Below are 25912 nucleotides of genomic sequence, written 5' to 3' on the forward strand. Positions count from 1 at the left end.
TCTGCAATAACCTGGCCAAGGGGGAAGACAAGGTAGATAGACTAGTTGTAAGGCCCTTCTCTGCAATAACCTGGCCTAGGGGAAAGACAAGGTAGATAGACTAGTTGTAAGGCCCTTCTCTGCAATAACCTGGCCTAGGGAAAGACAAGGTAGATAGACTAGTTGTAAGGCCCTTCTCTGCAATAACCTGGCCTAGGGGGAAAGACAAGGTAGATAGACTAGTTGTAAGGCCCTTCTCTGCAATAACCTGGCCTAGGGGGAAAGACAAGGTAGATAGACTAGTTGTAAGGCCCTTCTCTGCAATAACCTGGCCTAGGGGAAAGACAAGGTAGATAGACTAGTTGTAAGGCCCTTCTCTGCAATAACCTGGCCTAGGGGAAAGACAAGGTAGATAGACTAGTTGTAAGGCCCTTCTCAGCAATAACCTGGCCTAGGGGGAAAGACAAGGTAGATAGACTAGTTGTAAGGCCCTTCTCTGCAATAACCTGGCCTAGGGGAAAGACAAGGTAGATAGACTAGTTGTAAGGCCCTTCTCTGCAATAACCTGGCCTAGGGGAAAGACAAGGTAGATAGACTAGTTGTAAGGCCCTTCTCTGCAATAACCTGGCCTAGGGGGAAAGACAAGGTAGATAGACTAGTTGTAAGGCCCTTCTCTGCAATAACCTGGCCTAGGGGAAAGACAAGGTAGATAGACTAGTTGTAAGGCCCTTCTCAGCAATAACCTGGCCTAGGGGGAAAGACAAGGTAGATAGACTAGTTGTAAGGCCCTTCTCTGCAATAACCTGGCCTAGGGGAAAGACAAGGTAGATAGACTAGTTGTAAGGCCCTTCTCTGCAATAACCTGGCCTAGGGGGAAAGACAAGGTAGATAGACTAGTTGTAAGGCCCTTCTCTGCAATAACCTGGCCTAGGGGGAAAGACAAGGTAGATAGACTAGTTGTAAGGCCCTTCTCTGCAATAACCTGGCCTAGGGGGAAAGACAAGGTAGATAGACTAGTTGTAAGGCCCTTCTCTGCAATAACCTGGCCTAGGGGGAAAGACAAGGTAGATAGACTAGTTGTAAGGCCCTTCTCTGCAATAACCTGGCCTAGGGGGAAAGACAAGGTAGATAGACTAGTTGTAAGGCCCTTCTCTGCAATAACCTGGCCTAGGGGAAAGACAAGGTAGATAGACTAGTTGTAAGGCCCTTCTCAGCAATAACCTGGCCTAGGGGGAAAGACAAGGTAGATAGACTAGTTGTAAGGCCCTTCTCTGCAATAACCTGGCCTAGGGGAAAGACAAGGTAGATAGACTAGTTGTAAGGCCCTTCTCTGCAATAACCTGGCCTAGGGGGAAAGACAAGGTAGATAGACTAGTTGTAAGGCCCTTCTCTGCAATAACCTGGCCTAGGGGAAAGACAAGGTAGATAGACTAGTTGTAAGGCCCTTCTCTGCAATAACCTGGCCTAGGGGGAAAGACAAGGTAGATAGACTAGTTGTAAGGCCCTTCTCTGCAATAACCTGGCCTAGGGGAAAGACAAGGTAGATAGACTAGTTGTAAGGCCCTTCTCAGCAATAACCTGGCCTAGGGGGAAAGACAAGGTAGATAGACTAGTTGTAAGGCCCTTCTCTGCAATAACCTGGCCTAGGGGGAAAGACAAGGTAGATAGACTAGTTGTAAGGCCCTTCTCTGCAATAACCTGGCCTAGGGGGAAAGACAAGGTAGATAGACTAGTTGTAAGGCCCTTCTCAGCAATAACCTGGCCTAGGGGAAAGACAAGGTAGATAGACAAGTTGTAAGGTCCTTCTCAGCAATAACCTGGCGTAGGGGTAAAGACAAGGTAGATAGACTAGTTGTAAGGCCCTTCTTAGCAATACCCTGGCGTAGGGGGAAAGACAAGGTGGATAGACTAGTTGTAAGGCCCTTCTCTGCAATAACCTGGCCTAGGGGGGAAAACAAGTTAGATAGACTATTTGTAAGGCCCTTCTCTGAAATAACCTGGCCTAGGGGGAAAGACAAGGTAGCTAGACTAGCTGTAAGGCCCTTCTCTGCGATAACCAGGCCTAGGGGGAAAGACAAGTTAGATCTACTAGTTGTAAGGCCCTTCTCTGCAATCACCTGGCCTTGGGGGAAAGACAAGGTGGATAGACTAGTTGTAAGGCCCTTCTCTGCAATAACATGGCCTAGGGAGAAAGACAAGGTAGATAGACTAGCTGTAAGGCCCTTCTCTGCAATAACCTGGCCTAGGGGGAAAGACAAGGTAGACAGACTAGTTGTAAGGCCCTTCTCAGCAATAACCTGGCCTAGGGGGAAAGACAATGTAGACAGACTAGTTGTAAGGCCCTTCTCTGCAATAACCTGGCCTAGGGGGAAAGACAAGGTAGCTAGACTAGTTGTAAGGCCCTTCTCAGCAATAACCTAAGACAAGGTAGATAGACTAGTTGTAAGGACCTTCTCAGCAATAACCTGGCCTAAGGGAAAAGACAAGGTAGATAGACTAGTTGTAAGGCGCTTCTCTGCAATAACCTGGCCTGGGGAAAGACAAGGTAGATAGACTAGTTGTAAGGCCCTTCTCTGCAATAACCTGGCCTAGGGGGAAAGACAAGGTAGATAGACTAGTTGTAAGGCCCTTCTCTGCAATAACCTGGCCTAGGGGAAAGACAAGGTAGATAGACTAGTTGTAAGGCCCTTCTCTGCAATAACCTGGCCTAGGGGGAAAGACAAGGTAGATAGACTAGTTGTAAGGCCCTTCTCTGCAATAACCTGGCCTAGGGGGAAAGACAAGGTAGATAGACTAGTTGTAAGGCCCTTCTCTGCAATAACCTGGCCTAGGGGGAAAGACAAGGTAGATAGACTAGTTGTAAGGCCCTTCTCTGCAATAACCTAGCCTAGGGGAAAGACAAGATAAATAAACTAGTTGTAAGGCCCTTCTCTGCAATAACCTGGCCTAGGGGGAAAGACAAGGTAGATAGACTAGTTGTAAGGCCCTTCTCAAGAATAACCTGAGCTAGGGGGAAAGACAAGGTAGATAGACTAGTTGTAAGGCCCTTCTCTGCAATAACCTGGCCTAGGGGGAAATACAAGGTAGCTAGACTAGTTGTATGGCCCTTCTCTGCAATAACCTGGCCTAGGGGAAAGACAAGGTAGATAGACTAGCTGTAAGGCCCTTCTCTGCAATAACCTGGCCTAAGGGGAAAGACAAGGTAGACAGACTAGTTGTAATGCCCTTCTCAGCAATAACCTGGCCTAGGGGGAAAGACAAGGTAGATAGACTAGTTGTAAGGCCCTTCTCTGCAATAACCTGGCCTAGGGGGAAAGACAAGGTAGATAGACTAGTTGTAAGGCCCTTCTCTGCAATAACCTGGCCTAGGGGAAAGACAAGGTAGATAGACTAGTTGTAAGGCCCTTCTCAGCAATAACCTGGCCTAGGGGGAAAGACAAGGTAGATAGACTAGTTGTAAGGCCCTTCTCAGCAATAACCTGGCCTAGGGGAAAGACAAGGTAGATAGACTAGTTGTAAGGCCCTTCTCAGCAATAACCTGGCCTAGGGGGAAAGACAAGGTAGATAGACTAGTTGTAAGGCCCTTCTCAGCAATAACCTGGCCTAGGGGGAAAGACAAGGTAGATAGACAAGTTGTAAGGTCCTTCTCAGCAATAACCTGGCGTAGGGGTAAAGACAAGGTAGATAGACTAGTTGTAAGGCCCTTCTTAGCAATACCCTGGCGTAGGGGGAAAGACAAGGTGGATAGACTAGTTGTAAGGCCCTTCTCTGCAATAACCTGGCCTAGGGGGGAAAACAAGTTAGATAGACTATTTGTAAGGCCTTTCTCTGCAATAACATGGCCTAGGGAGAAAGACAAGGTAGATAGACTAGCTGTAAGGCCCTTCTCTGCAATAACCTGGCCTAGGGGGAAAGACAAGGTAGACAGACTAGTTGTAAGGCCCTTCTCAGCAATAACCTGGCCTAGGGGGAAAGACAATGTAGACAGACTAGTTGTAAGGCCCTTCTCTGCAATAACCTGGCCTAGGGGGAAAGACAAGGTAGCTAGACTAGTTGTAAGGCCCTTCTCAGCAATAACCTAAGACAAGGTAGATAGACTAGTTGTAAGGACCTTCTCAGCAATAACCTGGCCTAAGGGAAAAGACAAGGTAGATAGACTAGTTGTAAGGCGCTTCTCTGCAATAACCTGGCCTGGGGGAAAGACAAGGTAGATAGACTAGCTGTAAGGCCCTTCTCTGCAATAACCTGGCCTAGGGGGAAAAACAAGTTAGATAGACTAGTTGTAAGGCCCTTCTCTGAAATAACCTGGCCTAGGGGGAAAGACAAGGTAGATAGACTAGTTGTAAGGCCCTTCTCAACAATAACCTGGGCTAGGGGGAAAGACAAGATAGATAGACTAGCTGTAAGGCACTTCTCTGCAATAACCTGGCCTAGGGGGAAAGACAAGGTAGATAGACTAGATGTAAGGCCCTTCTCTGCAATAACCTGGCCTAGGGGGGAAAACAAGATAGATAGACTATTTGTAAGGCCCTTCTCTGAAATAACCTGGCCTAGGGGGAAAGACAAAGTAGATAGACTAGTTGTAAGGCCCTTCTCAAGAATAACCTGGGCTAGGGGGAAAGACAAGGTAGATAGACTTGTTGTAAGGCCCTTCTCTGCAATAACCTGGCCTAGGGGGAAAGACAAGGTAGATAGACTAGTTGTAAGGCCCTTCTCTGCAATAACCTGGCCTAGGGGGAAAGACAAGGTAGATAGACTAGTTGTAAGGCCCTTCTCTGCAATAACCTGGCCTGGGGGAAAGATAAGGTAGATAGACTATTTGTATAGCCCTTCTCTGCAATAATCTGGCCTAGGGGAAAGACAAGGTAGATAGACTAGTTGTAAGGCCCTTCTCTGCAATAACCTGGCCTAGGGGGAAAGACAAGGTAGATAGACTAGTTGTAAGGCCCTTCTCTGCAATAACCTGGCCTAGGGGGAAAGACAAGGTAGATAGACTAGTTGTAAGGCCCTTCTCTGCAATAACCTGGCCTAGGGGGAAAGACAAGGTAGATAGACTAGTTGTAAGGCCCTTCTCAGCAATAACCTGGCCTAGGGGGAAAGACAAGGTAGATAGACTAGTTGTAAGGCCCTTCTCTGCAATAACCTGGCCTAGGGGGAAAGACAAGGTAGATAGACTAGTTGTAAGGCCCTTCTCTGCAATAACCTGGCCTAGGGGGAAAGACAAGGTAGATAGACTAGTTGTAAGGCCCTTCTCAGCAATAACCTGGCCTAGGGGGAAAGACAAGGTAGATAGACTAGTTGTAAGGCCCTTCTCAGCAATAACCTGGCCTAGGGGAAAGACAAGGTAGATAGACTAGTTGTAAGGCCCTTCTCTGCAATAACCTGGCCTAGGGGGAAAGACAAGGTAGATAGACTAGTTGTAAGGCCCTTCTCAGCAATAACCTGGCCTAGGGGGAAAGACAAGGTAGATAGACTAGTTGTAAGGCCCTTCTCAGCAATAACCTGGCCTAGGGGAAAGACAAGGTAGATAGACTAGTTGTAAGGCCCTTCTCAGCAATAACCTGGCCTAGGGGAAAGACAAGGTAGATAGACTAGTTGTAAGGCCCTTCTCAGCAATAACCTGGCCTAGGGGGAAAGACAAGGTAGATAGACTAGTTGTAAGGCCCTTCTCTGCAATAACCTGGCCTAGGGGAAAGACAAGGTAGATAGACTAGTTGTAAGGCCCTTCTCTGCAATAACCTGGCCTAGGGGAAAACAAGATAGATAGACTATTTGTAAGGCCCTTCTCTGCAATAATCTGGCCTAGGGGAAAGACAAGGTAGATAGAATAGTTGTAAGGCCCTTCTCTGCAATAACCTGGCCTAGGGGGAAAGACAAGGTAGATAGACTAGTTGTAAGGCCCTTCTCTGCAATAACCTGGCCTAGGGGAAAGACAAGGTAGATAGACTAGTTGTAAGGCCCTTCTCTGCAATAACCTGGCCTAGGGGGAAAGACAAGGTAGATAGACTAGTTGTAAGGCCCTTCTCTGCAATAACCTGGCCTAGGGGAAAGACAAGGTAGATAGACTAGTTGTAAGGCCCTTCTCTGCAATAACCTGGCCTAGGGGAAAGACAAGGTAGATAGACTAGTTGTAAGGCCCTTCTCTGCAATAACCTGGCCTAGGGGGAAAGACAAGGTAGATAGACTAGTTGTAAGGCCCTTCTCTGCAATAACCTGGCCTAGGGGGAAAGACAAGGTAGATAGACTAGTTGTAAGGCCCTTCTCTGCAATAACCTGGCCTAGGGGAAATACAAGGTAGATAGACTAGTTGTAAGGCCATTCTCAGCAATAATCTGACCTAGGGGTAAAGACATTATGCATAAACATAAATAATATGAGATTATCATATGATTGTTGGCACTTTACCAATGAACCGCACAGTACAAGTACAGCAGTAAACACCTAGTGTCAATATGCACAAATAGTAATGCCTTGTACATCTATAACACTTTATATATTGCTAAGATAATTAGGATAGCTGTTTAGCATATTTAATGATTGTATATGAGTAATTTGCCAGCATCCTTAGACCATAAATGGAATGCATTTAATACATTTCTTTTTACAGAACTCACAGTTTATAGCTTTATTTATTTATTTATTTTTAGTTATGTACCCTTTGTTGACAAGTTAGTTGCACTATGCTAGTTATATCTTTTCAGGGGACACCAAAGGTGGCATTTATAAAAATAAGAAATTTGGCCAGCCAGCAACCTCCCTGTGCTGCACTATAGTGTCAGCACTCAATCTACCAGTTGTGGTAATAAAACCCACAGCCCCCTATAACTACAGTGATGCATAACTGGGAGTCAAAATACTAAAGAGAGTGCATAGCAGTTATTTATACAACAATATGTTTAAGAATTGCCTGGCCTGGCATTACATTCCAGCTACAGAGTTTAATTTAGTCCATAATTTTGATTCCTTAAACAGCCTTGTTGTTAGGGCTCTGCTACTGAAGGCTGGACTTTTAATAGAATGGAACATTCAAATGCTTATTCAAGAAATTATGAATAAATTTGGAATGAGAAAAAACAAGTACGTTATCTTAAAGTTATACCTGATATCTCCACTAAGGTAGAAAGTCGTAGCTCTTTGGTAAATATGCTGTAACCAGAACTAAAACACAAGACATGCTTAGAATTTTCCACTAATTTACTGGAAATTAGTAACTCCTATTTAAGGGGCTGGCAAGCCACTTACCAAAAATAAGCTGACATTTAAAACACTTTTATTTATCCACTTTATAGGTTCATAGGAGTTTACTAAGCTAATGACCACAAGGACCTTAGCCATGCATCCCAAATATCTGACAAATTCTGATACCATTGTTAAGTGTAAGTATGTGTCTGGGAGATGAATCATTTACAGGTTACCTGTGTCCATTGGAGACATAAGTGCCAGACCAGGGATGAATTTCTGATTTCCCATCCAATTTTCCAAGGTGCACTTGAATTGGGTTAGGGAGGAGCTCTGCTTTCCATAGATGAGGTATTCTCTGGGATACATACCTATCTCTCCAGCAGGTCCTATTTATATCACAGCAAAGGTTTAAGTCTTTAGAATGGGTAATTCTGATGCTGTTTGTTTTGTGGATATGCAAGAGGTCTATCAGAGTGGGGTATGACGATGCTCTGTATGTCAGGTGTAGATCTCCCCTCAAAAGCCTGTAGGAGACAGAATACAGGGATAGGGCCTTGAGGCAGCCTGCATAGGACATTTTACTTAAGCCCTGTATTCTCTTAGTAAGGAACCTCTGTGGATGTTCCAATTGTTGGGTACACCTGTTAAGGTACATACCAAAGGGGGCATTGTATTCAATGGCAGGTCTGATGAATGCCAAATACAGTGGAACAATGATTTCCTTGGACTTAGATGCCATACCTTTGTTTATAAGATGCGCAACACAGAATGATTTCCTCACCACTGTAGACACGTGATGGTCAAAGGCTAGATTACTATGTATATGTGCCCCTAAGTCCCTGACTACTGGGTCATCTCTAAGGGGTGTGTTGTCAAAATGATAGTTACCAGGGATGGATGACTTCCCAAAGGAATCCACTTCACATATTTTTATAAAGAAAAATAAACAGTAATATCTAAAACTAAAGCTATTTCAACTTAAAGTCTTTTGCCTTTGCTAGGAAAAAGAAAATGTGGGCAATCCTTAGTGTATTGTTTCAAGATAAAGAGCGGATTTCTAACTGAAAGAATATGAAACAGAAATGTGTTTCATTACATAATAAATCGATTCATTCTAAGATATTATATAACATTTCATCTCATTATTGTGATTACATTCACTTAATTCTAGGGGGTGGCATAGTGGTGCAGAGGATAGCATTGTTGCCTCACAACATGAGGTCCACCTGGTTGATTCTTGGCTGGGCTACATTCTGTGTGGAATCAGCATGTCCTTCCTGTACGCATGTAGGTCACCTCTGCATGCTCCAGTTTCCTCCCACTTCCAAAGACATGCAGCAAGTGGACTGGCCATTGTAAATTGGCCATAGGTGTGAGTGAGTGTGTTATGGAAGAATAGCTGGGGCAGGGCTATTGACCCATCAGTGTGAACTTTGGCTCTAGATGATTGCTGCTATTGAAGTGACACCCTGACCCAATGTGCAAAAATTGAAGAAAGTAGTTGTGGACGGATGGACGGATGGACAGATGGATGGATGGATTCACTGAATTCTAATTACCCAGTATGTTGTCAGTAATGCCTAAATAAACTACCTAATCTACATCAGTGCTGGTGAGCATACACAAATCATTGAATATAAATGATGTACTTGGTTAAAAAATGCAAATCATTGAATATAAATGATGTACTTGGAAAAATAATGCAAATAATTGAATATAAATTATGTACTTGGTTAAATAACACAAATCATTGAATATAAATTATGTACTTGGTTAAATAATGCAAATCATTGAATATAAATTATGTACTTGGTTAAATAACGCAACTCATTGAATATAAATTATGTACTTGGTTAAATAACGCAAATCATTGAATATAAATTATGTACTTGGTTAAATAACGCAAATCATTGAATATAAATTATGTACTTGGTAGAATAACGCAAATCATTGAATATAAATTATGTACTTGGTTAAATAACGCAAATCATTGAATATAAATTATGTACTTGGGTAAATAATGAAAATTATTGAATATAAATTATGTATTTTGTTAAATAACGCAAATCATTGAATATAAATTATGTACTTGGTTAAATAACGCAAATCATTGAATATAAATTATGTACTTGGTTAAATAACACAAATCATTGAATATAAATTATGTACTTGGTTAAATAACGCAAATCATTGAATATAAATTACGTATTTTGTTAAATAACACAAATCATTGAATATAAATTATGTACTTGGTTAAATAATGCAAATCATTGAATATAAATTATGTACTTGGTTAAATAACACAAATCATTGAATATGAATTATGTACTTGGTTAAATAACGCAAATCATTGAATATAAATTATGTATTTTGTTAAATAACACAAATCATTGAATATAAATTATGTACTTGGTTAAATAATGCAAATCATTGAATATAAATTATGTACTTGGTTAAATAACGCAAATCATTGAATATAAATTATGTACTTGGTTAAATAACGCAAATCATTGAATTTAAATTATGCACTTGGTTGAATAACGCAAATCATTGAATATAAATTATGTACTTGGTTAAATAATGCAAATCATTGAATATAAATTATGTACTTGGTTAAATAAGGCAAATCATTGAATATAAATTATGTACTTGTTTAAATAACGCAAATCATTGAACATAAATTATGTACTTGGTTAAATAACATAAATCATTGAATATAAATTATGTACTTGGTTAAATAACGCAAATCATTGAATATAAATTATGTACTTGGTTAAATAACGCAAATCATGAATATAAATTATGTACTTGGGTAAATAACGCAAATCATTGAATATAAATTATGTACTTGGTTAAATAATGCAAATCATTGAATATAAATTATGTACTTGGTTGAATAACGCAAATCATTGAACATAAATTATGTACTTGGTTAAATAATGCAAATCATTAAATATAAATTATGAACTTGGTTAAATAACGCAAATCATTGAATATAAATTATTTACTTGGTTGAATAACGCAAATCATTGAATATAAATTATGCACTTGGGTAAATAACGCAAATCATTGAATATAAATTATGTACTTGGTTGAATAATGCAAATCATTGAATATAAATTATGCACTTGGTTAAATAACACAAATCATTAAATATAAATTATGTACTTGGTTAAATAATGCAAATAATTGAATATAAATTATTTACTTGGTTAAATAATGCAAATCATTGAATATAAATTATGTACTTGGTTAAATACCTAAAGAAACATGAGAGACCACAACATTTGCTCACCAAAACAAATCTCAGGTGTCAGTACCCACAGCTACTATGATAGAATGAAAGTCATGCCCTCCTCTTCTCAGTGCCATACAGGGTCCTAATAGATGCCCTCTGCTTAGCTACTCATGGTGTGAATGACCAGACACTCTTTTAAGTCCTTCAGTAAGATGAGCCAGTGTTAAAACAAGCACTAGAGACCTGAACCTGTACTACTGTACGAACAACAGCAGACGCCATAACAGATGTCTAACCAAAGGTGTCTTTTGCTTCTGGAATAGGGCACCCTTACTTATCAAGCAGAGTACTTTCCTAACAACCTTTAAAACCAATCTGGATGACTGGATGAGTGATCACAAATTTTACCAGGAGTACTTGGAGAAAGTCAGCTTAATGGTGGACTTTGCTGTCTCCCACAAGTATTGGATAGCATGGCTGAGCTTTTAAGTGGTCAGTGGTATGCTTTGGCTGTAGACTTATTAAGATCCTATGGACTTATGAGCCTATATATAAAAAAGTTAATTTTAAAATATAAAAATGCCAATCCATTGCAAACTTTTGCAAAAATGAACAGTGGAATTTTTACTTAGATTATGTACACAAACTTTCTTTGTATATTATGTAATCATGCATACTCAGACACATTATTTTCTTTTTTTTTCATTTTACATCTGTGTGTTCATATATGCTGTGTATATTACATTTATACAAAATTAAATGTGTATTAGCATCTCTGAAGCAGCAGATCATGTCTATATAGTAGGTTGATGATACAGCACAAATGTAAACATCATGTCATACAGTGTTTAACACATTTCTGTTATGTTCTTCCTTGTCATCATGTCATACAGTGTTTAACACATTTCTGTTATGGTCTTCCTTGTCATCGTGTCATACAGTACTTGACATATTTCTGTTATGTTCTTCCTTGTCATCATGTCATACAGTGTTTAACACATTTCTGTTATGTTCTTCCTTGTCATCGTGTCATACAATGCAGTGTTTAACACATTTCTGTTATGTTCTTCCTTGTCATCATGTCATACAGTGTTTAACATATTTCTGTTATGTTCTTCCTTGTCATCATGTCATACAGTGTTTAACACATTTCTGTTATGGTCTTCCTTGTCATCGTGTCATACAGTACTTGACATATTTCTGTTATGTTCTTCCTTGTCATCATGTCATACAGTGTTTAACACATTTCTGTTATGTTCTTTCTTGTCATCGTGTCATACAGTGCAGTGTTTAACACATTTCTGTTATGTTCTTCCTTGTCATCATGTCATACAGTGTTTAACATATTTCTGTTATGTTCTTCCTTGTCATCATGTCATACAGTGTTTAACACATTTCTGTTATGTTCTTCCTTGTCATCGTGTCATACAGTGTTTAACACATTTCTGTTATGTTCTTCCTTGTCATCATGCCATACAGTGTTTAACACATTTCTGTTATGTTCTTCCTTGTCATCGTGTCATACAGTACAGTGTTTAACACATTTCTGTTATGTTCTTCCTTGTCATCATGTCATACAGTGTTTAACACATTTCTGTTATGTTCTTCCTTGTCATCGTGTCATACAGTGCAGTGTTTAACACATTTCTGTTATGTTCTTCCTTGTCATCATGTCATACAGTGTTTAACATATTTCTGTTATGTTCTTCCTTGTCATCATGTCATACAGTGTTTAACACATTTCTGTTATGTTCTTCCTTGTCATCATGCCATACAGTGTTTAACACATTTCTGTTATGTTCTTCCTTGTCATCGTGTCATACAGTGCAGTGTTTAACACATTTCTGTTATGTTCTTCCTAGTCATCATGTCATACAGTGTTTAACACATTTCTGTTATGTTCTTCCTTGTCATCATGCCATACAGTGTTTAACACATTTCTGTTATGTTCTTCCTTGTCATCATGTCATACAGTGTTTAACACATTTCTGTTATGTTCTTCCTTGTCATCGTGTCATACAGTGTTTAACACATTTCTGTTATGTCCTTCCTTGTTTCTAGGAAGCAATTTTGGAAGAGCAAGAGAAGGACAAAAGCAAAAACATGTACGTATGCATGTATCTCTCTATGTATGAATGTACGTATGTCCACATTGTCACTATTTTTATCCAAGGTGAGCTGACAAAATTGGGAGTAGGAAGCATCATCCTTATGGTAAGGATCAGGTCACTCAACACTTAACCTCTCGCCATAACAGCTTGTGAGCTCCTTAACTGATATCAAGCGGTGGGGAGTTAACTTGCATTGTACCACATGTCACCCCCTCTCATAAGTAGTGTCCCAAAGCATTGTGGGTTCTCTAGCATCACTACTACTGGTGGTACAGCTGTACTCCTGCAGTGAGCAGGGAAATCCCCTTCCCACCAGGATATGTGGGCCAGCACTGGTCATTCAGTCCACCCTTCCACCATGTGTTCCCACCAGCACCCATGACCTTTACTGAACATGTGTCATTTGGGAACAATTCAGGTTTTATCATTCCATGCCGTGGAGGTGAACCTTCTGTACATTATACACCCTAGATTATGTCTTTATGTTCACTACAACAAGTTCTGGATGCTGGAGATGTCGAAATAAGGAACTGTGGAGGTGAGTCATAATTTATGACATATCCTAAGTTACAGGACTTTAGAACTGAAATATTTAATGCAGGATGTAAAATAAAATTATTATATCCTTCACATTGCTTCTTTTGGGGTATGGTAGGCAGTTCTTATGAGTGTTAATAAAAAAAGCAATTACTTGGGGATGGAAACTGAATATAGCCCTAAGTAAGGTAAATATTTTCCAGCTGACACACAAACTGGGTATGTGGGAAGTGAAGGTAGCTAACAAAATTCAAGGACTATGTTTGCTAATAAATGGCTTCACTGTCATATGCACAAGCATAGAATAGTTTAATATAATGACAACTTAAAGGCACTGTGAAATATTATGGAAGCAATTCAGAGAAAGACAGTTGGGTTAGGAGGATAAACACATGGATATGTGTTTGGGGGTGACCAGTTAGAAATGCTTACCTTTTATTAGGTGTACAGGACTAAACCTGAGTGATCTAGGAATGCCTACCCATCTGTAAATAGGTTACAATGTAGCCAAAAGCTGAATAATTTGTTGTTGTTATAATTCCTGTTGCCCACTGTTTTTGTGCTGTATGTCACATATGAATTGTTGAATGGTTTCTGTTGTATGTTTTAATTTATTGTACCAATGTTGTGCAGATCATGTGTTTAAAAAGGGATTTAAACAGCTAATATTGTAACTTGGCATTCATTTAGCCATACCTACAAAGACAGACACATTCATTCATTCCAGAAGATGACAATTGTAAATTATTAATTGATAGAACTGGCAACAGTGAATTTTGATTTTGTTTAACATGGAATTCTCTATATATGCTTTAACTCACGTGAAATGAACATAAGTAAAGATGTGTCTGACAAAAAAAAGAATCAATTTATGGCACTACTAAAAAAAGGAAAAAACAACAGGTAGAACTAATAAAATATTTAAAAAATGCCTCAAAACAAGAACTAGAGTAGAAAATCAACAACAATCGCCTTTCTTAAAAGCCTATGGAAACCTGCCTAAACCCTATTCGGCATTCCATAAATAAACTAATCAAAAATAAATAAGAGAAATTAATTCAGAAATGAAGAACGTTGTTATTATTACCATTTAGATGTTTATTCTTTTTAAATCAATATTACATCAGGCTATGTCTGATGAACTCTTTAAAGTTCCTTATTCCTGGGTTAACTGCTTTGTTTAATATGTGCATATGTGTGTGTGTGTGCGTGTGTGCATGTGTGTGTGTGTGCATCTGTCTGCGTGTGTGTATGTGTGTGTGTGTGTGTGTGTGTGTGTGTGTGTGTGTGTGTGTGTGTGTGTGTGTGTGTGTGTGTGTGTGTGTGTGTGTGTGAGAGAGAGTGTGAGTGTGTGTGTGTGTGTTTAAATGTATATATATATATATATATATATATATATATATATATATATATATATATATATATATATATATAAAACAATATATCGTGCCAGAAAGGAACTTAAAAGTACTATTAAAATATAAAGCAGAGCATGAGCTTAAGGTCACTGCAGATCCAAACTACAAATCTTACTTCAGTTTTCTCAGGAGAATAAAGAATGATGTCCAATAATTCACTGAGCTCTTTTATAATAATATCACATATTTCAAAACCAGGGATTTATCCAAAATATTAGCAGACATTTTTAGAGGAAACCTTACCCTCCTACTCACATTATTGCCCCCAATATCCCTGAAAATGTAGTTTCCCCTAAAATCACATTGGGATAAGTCTTAACATCCCTGTCAAACTGTAAGAGAAATACTGCCATGGAATCACACAACACACCACTGTCTGAGTCTGGGAATCACACAACACACCACTATCTGAGTTTGGGAATCACAAAACATGCCACTATCAGAGTCGGGGAATCATACAACAGACCAGTATCTGAGTCTGGGAATCACACAACACACCACTATATGAGTCTGGGAATCACACAACACACCACTATCTGAGTCTGGCAATCACAAAACATGCCACTATCAGAGTCTGGGAATCACACAACATACCACTATCAGAGTCTGGGAATCACACAAAACACCACTATCAGAGTCTGGGAATCACACAACATACCACTGTCTGAGTCGGGGAATCACACAACATACCACTGTCTGAGTCGGGGAATCACACAACATACCACTGTCTGAGTCTGGGAATCACACAACACACCACTATCTGAGTCTAGGAATAACGCAGCATAGCACTATTAGAGTCTGGGAATCACACAACACACCACTATCTGAGTCTGGGAATCACACAACACACCACTATCAGAGTCTGGGAATCACACAACAAACCACTATCTGAGTCTGGGAATCACACAACACACCAGTATCTGAGTCTGGGAATCACACTACACACCACTATTAGAGTCTGGGAATCAAACAACACACCACTATCTAAGTCTGGGAATCACACAACAAACCACTATCAGAGTCTAGGAATCACACAACATACCACACTGAGTCTGGGAATCACACAACACACCACTATCTAAGTCTGGGAATCACACACCATACCACTGTCTGAGTCGGGGAATCACACAACACACCACTATCTGAGTCTGGGAATGACATAACATACCACTATCTGAGTCTGGGAATCACACAATACACCACTATCTGAGTCTGGGAATCACACGACACACCGCTATTGGAGTCTGGGAATCACACAACACACCACTATCTGAGTCTGGGAATCACACAACACACCACTATCTGAGTCTGGGAATCACACAACACATCACTATCTGAGTCTGGGAATCACACAACAGAATACTATTTGAGTCTGGGAATCACACAACACACCACTACTGGAGTTTGGGAGTCACACAACACACCGCTATCTGAATCTGGGAATCACACAACACACCACTATCTGAATCTGGGAATCACACGACACACCGCTATTGGAGTCTGGGAATCACACAACACACCACTATCTGAATCTGGGAATCACACAACACACCACTATCTGAATCTGGGAATCACAGAACAGACCACTATCTGACTTTGGGAATCACACAACATACCACTATCTGAGTCTGGGAATCACACAACACACCACTATCTGAGTCTGGGAATCACACAACGCACCACTATCCAAGTCTGGGAATCACACAACACACCAGTATTGGAGTCTGGGAATCACACAACACACCACACCACTATCTGAGTCTGGGAATCACACCACACACCACTATCTGAGTCTGGGAATCACACAACACACAACTATGAGTTTGGAAATCACACAACACACAACTATGTGAGTCTCTACTTAAACTTTTCAACTTTAGCCTCTCTGCAGTGTTTGCGTCTGATGCCTAAAGAACTGCTACTGTGAGTCCTCCATACAAGGATGGCCTCTACAGATCCAGGTAATTATAGGCCATCAGTATCACTGCCCTTATCTGTGTAGCCACAGAATGTATCATAACAGAACTCGGGTTCGCAGACACAGGCAACTTAATGGATTTAGATGCCAATTGGTTTGGTTTAGTGAAGAACAGATCCTGACTCCTGAACATAGTAAGCTTCTTTGAAAACATCAGAGTCTGTGGACAATGGTCACTCAGTGCATTCTGTTTATTTCTATCTGTCTGAGGCTTTTGACACCACCCCCATGCTGTTATTGTTAATAAATTTACAAAAACTTAATGTAAACCCCTATGCTGCCTGCTGGATTGCAAATTCACAATGCAACGTTTGTAAAACTTGCTGCCCCATTCTCTGAATGTAAAATTCTAATTTCTGGGGTACTACAGGGATCAGTGCAGTGACTTTTCCTGTTTGGCATTTAGTTTGCAGACATCTAATCCAATATCCTGGAAGTGTGCTTGGCTAGGTTTTATGATGACTGCAAGCTGGACACTAATATCTGATCATCTCCTGACTCTAATCATCTACAGCAAGGACTGGAATACGCACATAACGTCTGAAGCATAAACAGCCTCAAGCTAAATGCAAAATGTTCAGTGTAGAAGCATTCAGCAAAGAAGCTGTTCCACCTCATATGTTATAACTGATACTCTCCTTCAGGCAGACATGGTCCTAAGAGACCTGAGTACTTACACGGACAATTATTTTTCATTCAGTCATCATGTTTCCCCAATAGTCAGGAAATATTTTCATCAGGTCATGTTGATTTAGAGGAGAATGAACATAAGATTCAGAGAAATCATCCTTCCACTCTGCTCTTCCCTTATCAGACTCATCACTGAATACTACACCCCCTTTGGTGCATATAAATTAAAGCATATTGCTCAACTAGAAAGGCCCCAAAGATACTGTACCAAGAAAATCAAAGGATTAGATCTTTCAATAATCCTGATGGATTAGCACACCTCACACTGTTCTCAGTAGCCAACAGACCACTCCGAGGTGACCTATGTCTTGCTTTTCCATATATGAAAGATGCGGTTCTATTTCACCATGCCTTTCTTTGCAAAACCAGTGACTCTTCAAAAACCCACACCATGGACTTACATCTACACCAGCAAATAAGCAAGAGTCACTGTAGAGAGAGGTTTCTAACTCAACATATTCTCAGCCTATGGAATAAGTTACAACTACAGGTCAAAAGAGTTCACAGGTTCATAGGTTAAGTACTAGGCTAGCTACCCCTGCAGACCATTTTAAACCTGTCCAATTTCCCTTTTGGTGCTTGAATTAACCTATCTTATTTGGTGTCAAATTGGCCTTCTCTATCCCATCATCAGTAATTGTACATTATACCTAGTAAGAAAAACTGGGATCATATGGTAGCTGATTTGAGGGGACCCAGTGCATGGGATAACATGTTTAGGATATGCCTCTGTGCATTAGTAGTAAATGGAGCAGTCAGGAGGTAAATTGTCTATTAGCTATACATAGATCCAAGCTGAGCTTGAATATGGATGGGATGAGCTTTGTTTTACGTGAATGGAGAGTCTGTCCCAGAGCAATGGTATCTTCTATGAGATATACCTGTCCCTCCAAACCATTCTGCTGATGTTGCAGAAAAGGGTTAAATCCACAGGCTGAGAATTTCTGATGCCATTTGACTTGCTGATGTGCAGTAAATCCATCAGTACTAGGTAGGAGAATGCTTTGTATGTCAGACACAGGTCACCTATTAGCAATTTGTAGGATACCAAGTATAGTGATAGGGCTTTGCATCAGTCCATGTGGGACATATTGTTTAGGACTTGTATCCTTTTAGTAAGTTATCTCTGTGGGTGCTCAAATTGGGGCCTGTATTAGGACAGATACATGCCAAAGAAGGCATTATATTCAGTGACTGGCCTATTGAGGGCTGAGTAAAGGGGGAAAATCAGATTCCTAGATCAAGACATAATCCCTTTCTTTATAAGTTGTGGAATATAGAAGGAATTTCTTACAACAGTGGACACCATGTTGGTCAGTGGTTAGATCACTGTTCACATAAGTTCAAAAATTCAGAACAACTGAGTCACCTTGTAGGGGCATATTGTTAATGTGGTAGTTCCCTGGGAAAGGCGACTTCCCAAAGGATACAATAATGCTTTTTTGGGGATTTAGTTTCAGTTCATGATTTTGGCATCAATTATTTATTTGCAGGATGGCTAAGTCATCTGTGGATTCAATGAGTGCTCCTAACTTGCAGTCATCTGTACACTTAGCCCACTACAGCCATTTGGGATTGGCTTTTACTTCATAAAAGTAGATGCCCAAGACAAGGGGTCCCAATCTGTTGTATTTTCTCTAAGTGTATGTATCAATTCTTGTTTGGTAGTTATAATTATATTCATTCGTTATTCATATTCAAGCACAACGTGGATCTGTGGATGGGAAACAGAAAATTTACCCCAGGACTGCCGCCGTACTACTAATGGACAGATGTAGCTCCTAAATGCTTTACCCCATGCATGAGTCCCCTAAAATTAACTAAGGTATGATCTCAGTTTATTCTCTTTAGCGGTAATGTATAATTATCGACCATGAGATGGGCAAGACCAATCTATAAGCAAATGAAATAGATTAATTAGAGCACAACAAGGGAAACTGGCTAGGCTTCGAATAGCCCGCAAGGGCAGCTATCCTATTACTTACCTATGACCCTATGAAAAAGTGTATGCAAGGGAAACATGATTTATTTATTTTTATTTATTTATTAACATCTGTTAACCAGATTAGTCCAATTGAGCCACGGGCCCATTTTCAGTGGAGACCTGAGGAGAAACGCTCCAGAAGTATTATATAATTTTACAATAAAATCAAATCAAAAATAAAAATAAGATAAAATAAAATCACCACGAAATATAATGAGAAAATCAACAGTTAGAGAATATCTGTACACAGAGCAGGTTAAAATCAACAGACAGAGAATATCTGTACACAGAGCAGGTTAAAATCAACAGTCAGAGAATATCTGTACACAGAGCAGGTTAAAATCAACAGTCAGAGAATATCTGTACACAGAGCAGGTTAAAATCAACAGTCAGAGAATATCTGTACACAGAGCAGGTTAAAATCAACAGTTAGAGAATATCTGTACACAGAGCAGGTTAAAATCAACAGTCAGAGAATATCTGTACACAGAGCAGGTTAAAATCAACAGTCAGAGAATATCTGTACACAGAGCAGGTTAAAATCAACAGTCAGAGAATAGCTGTACACAGAGCAGGTTAAAATCAACAGTCAGAGAATATCTGTACACAGAGCAGGTTAAAATCAACAGTCAGAGAATATCTGTACACAGAGCAGGTTAAAATCAACAGTCAGAGAATATCTGTACACAGAGCAGGTTAAAATCAACAGTCAGAGAATATCTGTACACAGAGCAGGTTAAAATCAACAGTCAGAGAATATCTGTACACAGAGCAGGTTAAAATCAACAGTCAGAGAATATCTGTACACAGAGCAGGTTAAAATCAACAGTCAGAGAATATCTGTACACAGAGCAGGTTAAAATCAACAGTCAGAGAATATCTCTACACAGAGCAGGTTAAAATCAACAGTCAGAGAATATCTGTACACAGAGCAGGTTAAAATCAACAGTCAGAGAATATCTGTACACAGAGCAGGTTAAAATCAACAGTCAGAGAATATCTGTACACAGAGCAGGTTAAAATCAACAGTCAGAGAATATCTGTACACAGAGCAGGTTAAAATCAACAGTCAGAGAATATCTGTACACAGAGCAGGTTAAAATCAACAGTCAGAGAATATCTGTACACAGAGCAGGTTAAAATCAACAGTCAGAGAATATCTGTACACAGAGCAGGTTAAAATCAACAGTTAGAGAATATCTGTACACAGAGCAGGTTAAATAACAATTGACAGGACTAGAGAATATCACATATGAAGTACATACAAATAGATAAACCATTTAATCAAATTTAAGTAAAGATATATATGAATATATATGCCATGGAGCCATGGAAGTGACAGGAGAGGGAGGTATAAAGGTATATGAGACAAGTACAAGGGAGTAAAGGGTAGAACAGGGAAAAGGAGTTAACGTTGAGAAGTGAAGAGGCTAGATCAAGTGGGAGGTTAGACAACGGCAGGACCATGTACTCTGAAGAAAAAATGTAAGTTCTTCTTTGAACAGGTATTTTTGATGAATGCTTCTTATGTTTAGAGGGAGTGAGTTCGAAGCATGTGCAACAGAGTATTTGTAGAGGGACTTTCCTATATTTGTATTGGGTTTATATATGTCAAGGAGGTGTTTGCTGGAAGTACTAAGGTGATCATGGGGGTTGTAGTAGGAGACTAGGTTGGAGATGGAAGGGCAGGAAGAGGGGTCATTCAGGATAGAGTGTGTAATGTGAAGTTGGAGTAAAAGTAGTTGTTTAGAGAATTCTGGCCATTGGAGTGATTTAAGGGCGAGACAGTGGTGGGATTTATGGGAGAGATTAGAGGCAAACCTGGCTATTTTGTGATGAGTTTGCTCTAATTTAGTGATAAGTGAAGTTTGAACATTAGTAAGGACAGGGGCAGCATAGAGAAGGTAGGGTAAAAGAAGGGAATGAGTGAGGGAAGGTTTGGAAGAAGGTGACAGACATTTTTGGTTGTGACAGAGAAGTCCAAGTTTCTGGTGGGTCTTTTTCTATACATTGTTGGATATAAGTATCAAATTTTAGTTCATCATCAATAATTACTCCAAGTAGTTTGGTATTGGGTTTGGGTTTGATGATGGTGTTGTTAAGAGAAGTGATACAGAAAGAGAGTCTGTGCTGGGTGAGTGTTTGTGGGAAGAAGAGAAGTTGAGTTTTTTTGTATTTAGTATTAATTGGTTATCCGACAGCCAGGTTTCAACAGAGGTGAAGGTTTGTTGAGTGAGAGCTAGAAGTTCAGGGATGCTGTGGGCAGAGGTGATAAGGGTGGAGTCATTGGCATATTGTAAAAGGGTAGAGAGGTTAGTAGCAGAGTGAAATTTGTTAGTGAATATGTTGAACAGAATGGGGCCCAGAAGCAATTCTTGGGGAAACTCAGGTATTTTCAGGGAGGAATGAAGAGAGGACAGTTTGCCATCAGATAGATTGCTGCCTGCTGGAGACATAGCTAGAGAACCAGTTGATGGAAGAGGAAGAGAGATGTAGATTGGAAAGTTTAGCATGGACTTTAGAGTGAGAGACAGTATCAAAGACCTTTTCAAAGATTAAGAAATAGACAGAAGACGATCAAGTTATTGTCACGGGCTTCAGTTATTGTTTAGTAAAGGAAAGTAATGCAGTGGCTGTGCTATGGGGGGGGTCTAAAGCCATGTTGGGTAGGAGTAAGGCAATTGTTGTCAAGAAGGTGTTGGATTAACTGAGCATGGATGCACATTTCTAAAATTTTAGAAAGGGGGAACAGGCTAGCAATGGGTCTAAAGTTAGAGGGATCAATGGAGTTGCCATCTTTGTGAGGAGAGATTGTATAAAAGGATTTCCAGATGTCTGGGAAAAGGGCCTCAGAGATGGAATGATTAATAACAATAGTGACAGGGTATGTGATGGATTGTGCATCTGTTTTTAGGAAGTTGGAGGGTAGTTGGTCGGCAGAGGGGGAGCAAGGCTTAAGTTTATTTAGAAGAGATTTAATAGTGGTAATTGGGACTGGTTGGAAAGAAAATGTATTACGAAGAGTTTTGTTGAGAGGTCATAGAGGGGGTGGGTGAGATGTAGTACTTTGTGTGAGCTTTTGGATAGTTTCTATGAAACAGTTGTTGAGGAGAGTGGCAGGTTCAGTGGCAGTGTCGTGCGGAAAGGGGTTGAGAGTAGTGGGTTTTCTTGGGAGGCCAAGTTTGCTCATGGAGGTCCAGAATGTTTTGGGAGTTTTGTGAGGACTGTGTTGGTTAGAGAAAAATAAAATCTCTTATCTTTGATGACTAGTTTGTGATGAGTGCTGATCATAGAGAAATACCAGCCAGTAAGCATAAATAATGGTTGCGGAGGGGTGCCAGTCAATGAACATTGGGGATACCACAGGAGGATTGCTTGTCGCTAATCATGAGAGATGGTTATTGAGGATTACTAATTACAAAACACTAGTAATGGTCTTACAGAAATATGAGTCCTTCAGTATAACCGACAGTTATAAGGGAGTAGGAGTCACTAACCACAGTGATCATATAGAAGGATCAGTCATTGAGTATGACAGATGGCTATAAAGGATTACCAGTCGCTAACCATGGTGATAATATAGAAGGACCAGTCATTAAGTACAACAGATGGCTATAAAGGATTACCAGTCACTAACCATGGTGATCATATAGAAGGATCAGTCATTATTTTTATTTTTATTTTATTTTATTTAACATTTGTTGACCGGGAAAGTCTGACTAGGTTCCACAGATCCTGTTTTCAGCAGAGGCCCGGGGAGAAACGCTCCAGAAGCATGTCTTTAGAGGAAACCGGAGTACCCGGAGGAAACCCACGTGAACGCAGGGAGAACATGCAAACTCCACACAGAAGGCACCCCAGCCGAGAATCGAACCGGAGAACCTCTTGCTGTGAGGCGACAGCATTAACCGCTGCACCACTGCAGATAGTTATAAAGGATTACCATCCAATAACCATGGTGATCATATACAAAAATCAGTCATTAAGGATGTCAGATGGTTATAAAGGATTACTAGTCACTAACCATGGTGATCATATACAAACCTCAATCATTAAATATGACAGATGGTTATAAAGGATTACCAGCCACTAACCATGGTGATCATACAGGGAGATCAGTCAGTATGTATTACCGATGTTTATAGAGGATTACCAGTCACTAACAATGGTGATCATATAGCAAGATCAGTCAGTAAATATGACAGATGGTTATAAAGGATTACCAGTCATTAACCATGGTGATCATATAGGGAGATCAGTTAATAAATATTACAGATATGTATAGAGGATCACCAATGGTTAATGATAAGTGATTGCACACAATTGTAAGGCACTAAGTATAGGATATGATCACAGAGGGGTACTAATCACTAAAATAAGCAATTGTAGAAAGATACAAGTTACTAAGTATCAATGCCACCTGAATACAAATTATTAAGTATCAATGGCACTTGAATACAAGTTACTAAGTATCAATGCTACCTGAATACAAGTTACTAAGTATCAATGGCACTTGAATACGACTTACCAAGTATCAATGGCACCCGAGTGCAAGTTATTAAGTATCAATGGCACTTGAATACAACTTACCAAGTATTAATGTGACCTGAAGAAGCTTGAGTAATGATTTTATACAAGTACTGGTATCCTCTGGGATTGGGATCTTTGCCTATGTTTACTGACCCTTACTTCTCTACTTGGAGAAATACTTTGAAGGAGAAGATCATAAAATGGTTCCTTTGCTTCCATACGGTCTGTTTATGTGACATCGCTGACTGGACAAATCTAAATAGGTTAAGCCTCATTCCTACAAAGGTAGAGGCTACAGTCAGCTATGAGAACATAAGGCCTTCTGCAGTCATGTTTTTCCCATGGATTTACTATGGCCATGATGACATTAAGCATATTTGACAAGTGTGTAGTCCATATGTGATCTTATGTGATGCATTGCCAGATAAAAACAAGGAGACAACAGTAATACATGTTCTATAATTCATTACTTTAATGTCATTGGATCAAAGAGCTGATTCTTTCTGAGCACCCTTTAGTGGGCACATATGGATTGTTGCTTGTTTCTTGTCATGACAGCTATTCTTTACCTCAAGTTTCCAGTCACTGCCCTTAAGAGGTACAAAACTACAAGTTCAGAATCTCAGTGTGGTATTTGGTCTGCGGTGGTGGTGCTGCAGTAACGTTGTCACCTCACAGTAAGACGTTGTCCTGTTCGATTCTCAGCTAGAGCGTCTTCTGTGTGGAGACATGCATGAATGGGTGTACCTTCATTGAAGGTTGTGCATCAGGGCTGGCAACTTGGCACAAAAATCTACTGCCAATCATTTGTGGACCGGAGTTCTGCTGTGGTGACCCCTAACTGGGAAAAGCCGAAAGGCACAACAACATTTGTTTATTGGGATGGTCTGAGTGAGCAGTGCCCCTTTTCAGCAGAAGCTAAGGAACCTATTCATTTAGGTTATACCACTAAGAACTGCAATGTTCATTGGCTGCAGTTGGTCTACGGGTATGTGTTCAACTTTTTACTCAGACCTTTAATGCTCTGCCTAAATAGAGTTCCACCTATCTCAAAGAGCTACAGATGATATATTGACTGCTTTGCCCACTTCATTCTGATGACCTAAGACTGCTAGTGCTTCCCAGTTTGAACCTTGAAGACTCTCGTGGGCAAATCCTTTATTTAACTGTGAAATGCAGTACCATCTCAGATAAGGGACTGGCAAACAATGGACACTTACAAATTCACAGAAAACCTTTATTTTCCAATATATGCATGAGGACTCATAATCTATTGAAATATGGCGTATATGTTAACTAAATGTTATCAGAAGACATTTCTCCATGTGTTTTATTAATTTTACAATTTAACTTATTTTTAAAGTGTTAGGTCATATTAACATACAACGTTTGGTTTAGTCAGGTTAGCGGATTATCATTAAGAAGTAGCAGTCACCAAGATCAAGTAATGGTTATAGTTAGGTGATTCACTCAGCACAAGACAAGAAGAGAAGAGTAACAATCACTACACATGGGTCATAATCATAGATGACTATCAGTCCTTATAATGACTACTGATAGGAAATGACTTTCAGTCATTAATGTAACATAAGGACTGGTCACCAAGCATGAGTAAAGATCACAGATGAGTACCAGCTACTAAGTATAGGTGATAATCATACAAAGATACCAGTCAGTAAGTGCACTGATGGTCACAGAGGAACGCCCATCATTAATAACGGTGATTCTCAAATAGTACCAGTCCTTAATCATAACTGATGGTCACAAAGGAACACTAGTGTGTAATAACTGTGATTCTGGAATAGTAGCAGTCATTAATCATGACTGATAATCACAGATGAGCACCAGTCACTAATAACTGTGATTCTATAATAGTACTAGTCCTTAATCATGACTAATGATCATAGAGGAGTACCAGTCACTAATAATGACTGGTACTACTTGTGATTATCAGTTATGATTAAGGGCTGGCACTATTCTACAATCACAATTATTACAATTATGTTATAGTATCACAATATCACAATTATTACAATTATTTTTGTAATAATTAATTAATTAATTTTGTAATAATTTTTGTAATAATTTTTGAATTATTGTTAATATCACAATTATTACAATTGTGATTCTAGAATAGTACCAGTCCTTAATTATAAATGATAATCACAAGGAGTACCAGTCATTAACAATTGTGATTCTAGAATAGTACCAGTCCTGAATAATGACTGATGATCATAGAGGTACACCAGTTACTAATAGTTGTGA

General features: G+C 39.6%; 1 protein-coding gene across 1 annotated transcript in view; it reads left to right on the forward strand.

Moving 5' to 3' along the window:
• The window catches only part of TMC3 (transmembrane channel like 3), a 1325854-nt gene that overhangs the window by 448001 nt on the left and 851941 nt on the right, over window positions 1–25912 (forward strand). The window contains exon 9 of the mRNA XM_044067925.1: window positions 12461–12504. Within this exon, the coding sequence (XP_043923860.1) occupies window positions 12461–12504 (44 nt within the window). The remainder of the gene's footprint in view (window positions 1–12460; window positions 12505–25912) is intronic.

Source organism: Protopterus annectens, chromosome 3.part1 (assembly GCF_019279795.1).
Source record: "Protopterus annectens isolate FY-2018-M chromosome 3.part1, PAN1.0, whole genome shotgun sequence".
Taxonomy (NCBI): Eukaryota; Metazoa; Chordata; order Ceratodontiformes; family Protopteridae; genus Protopterus; species Protopterus annectens.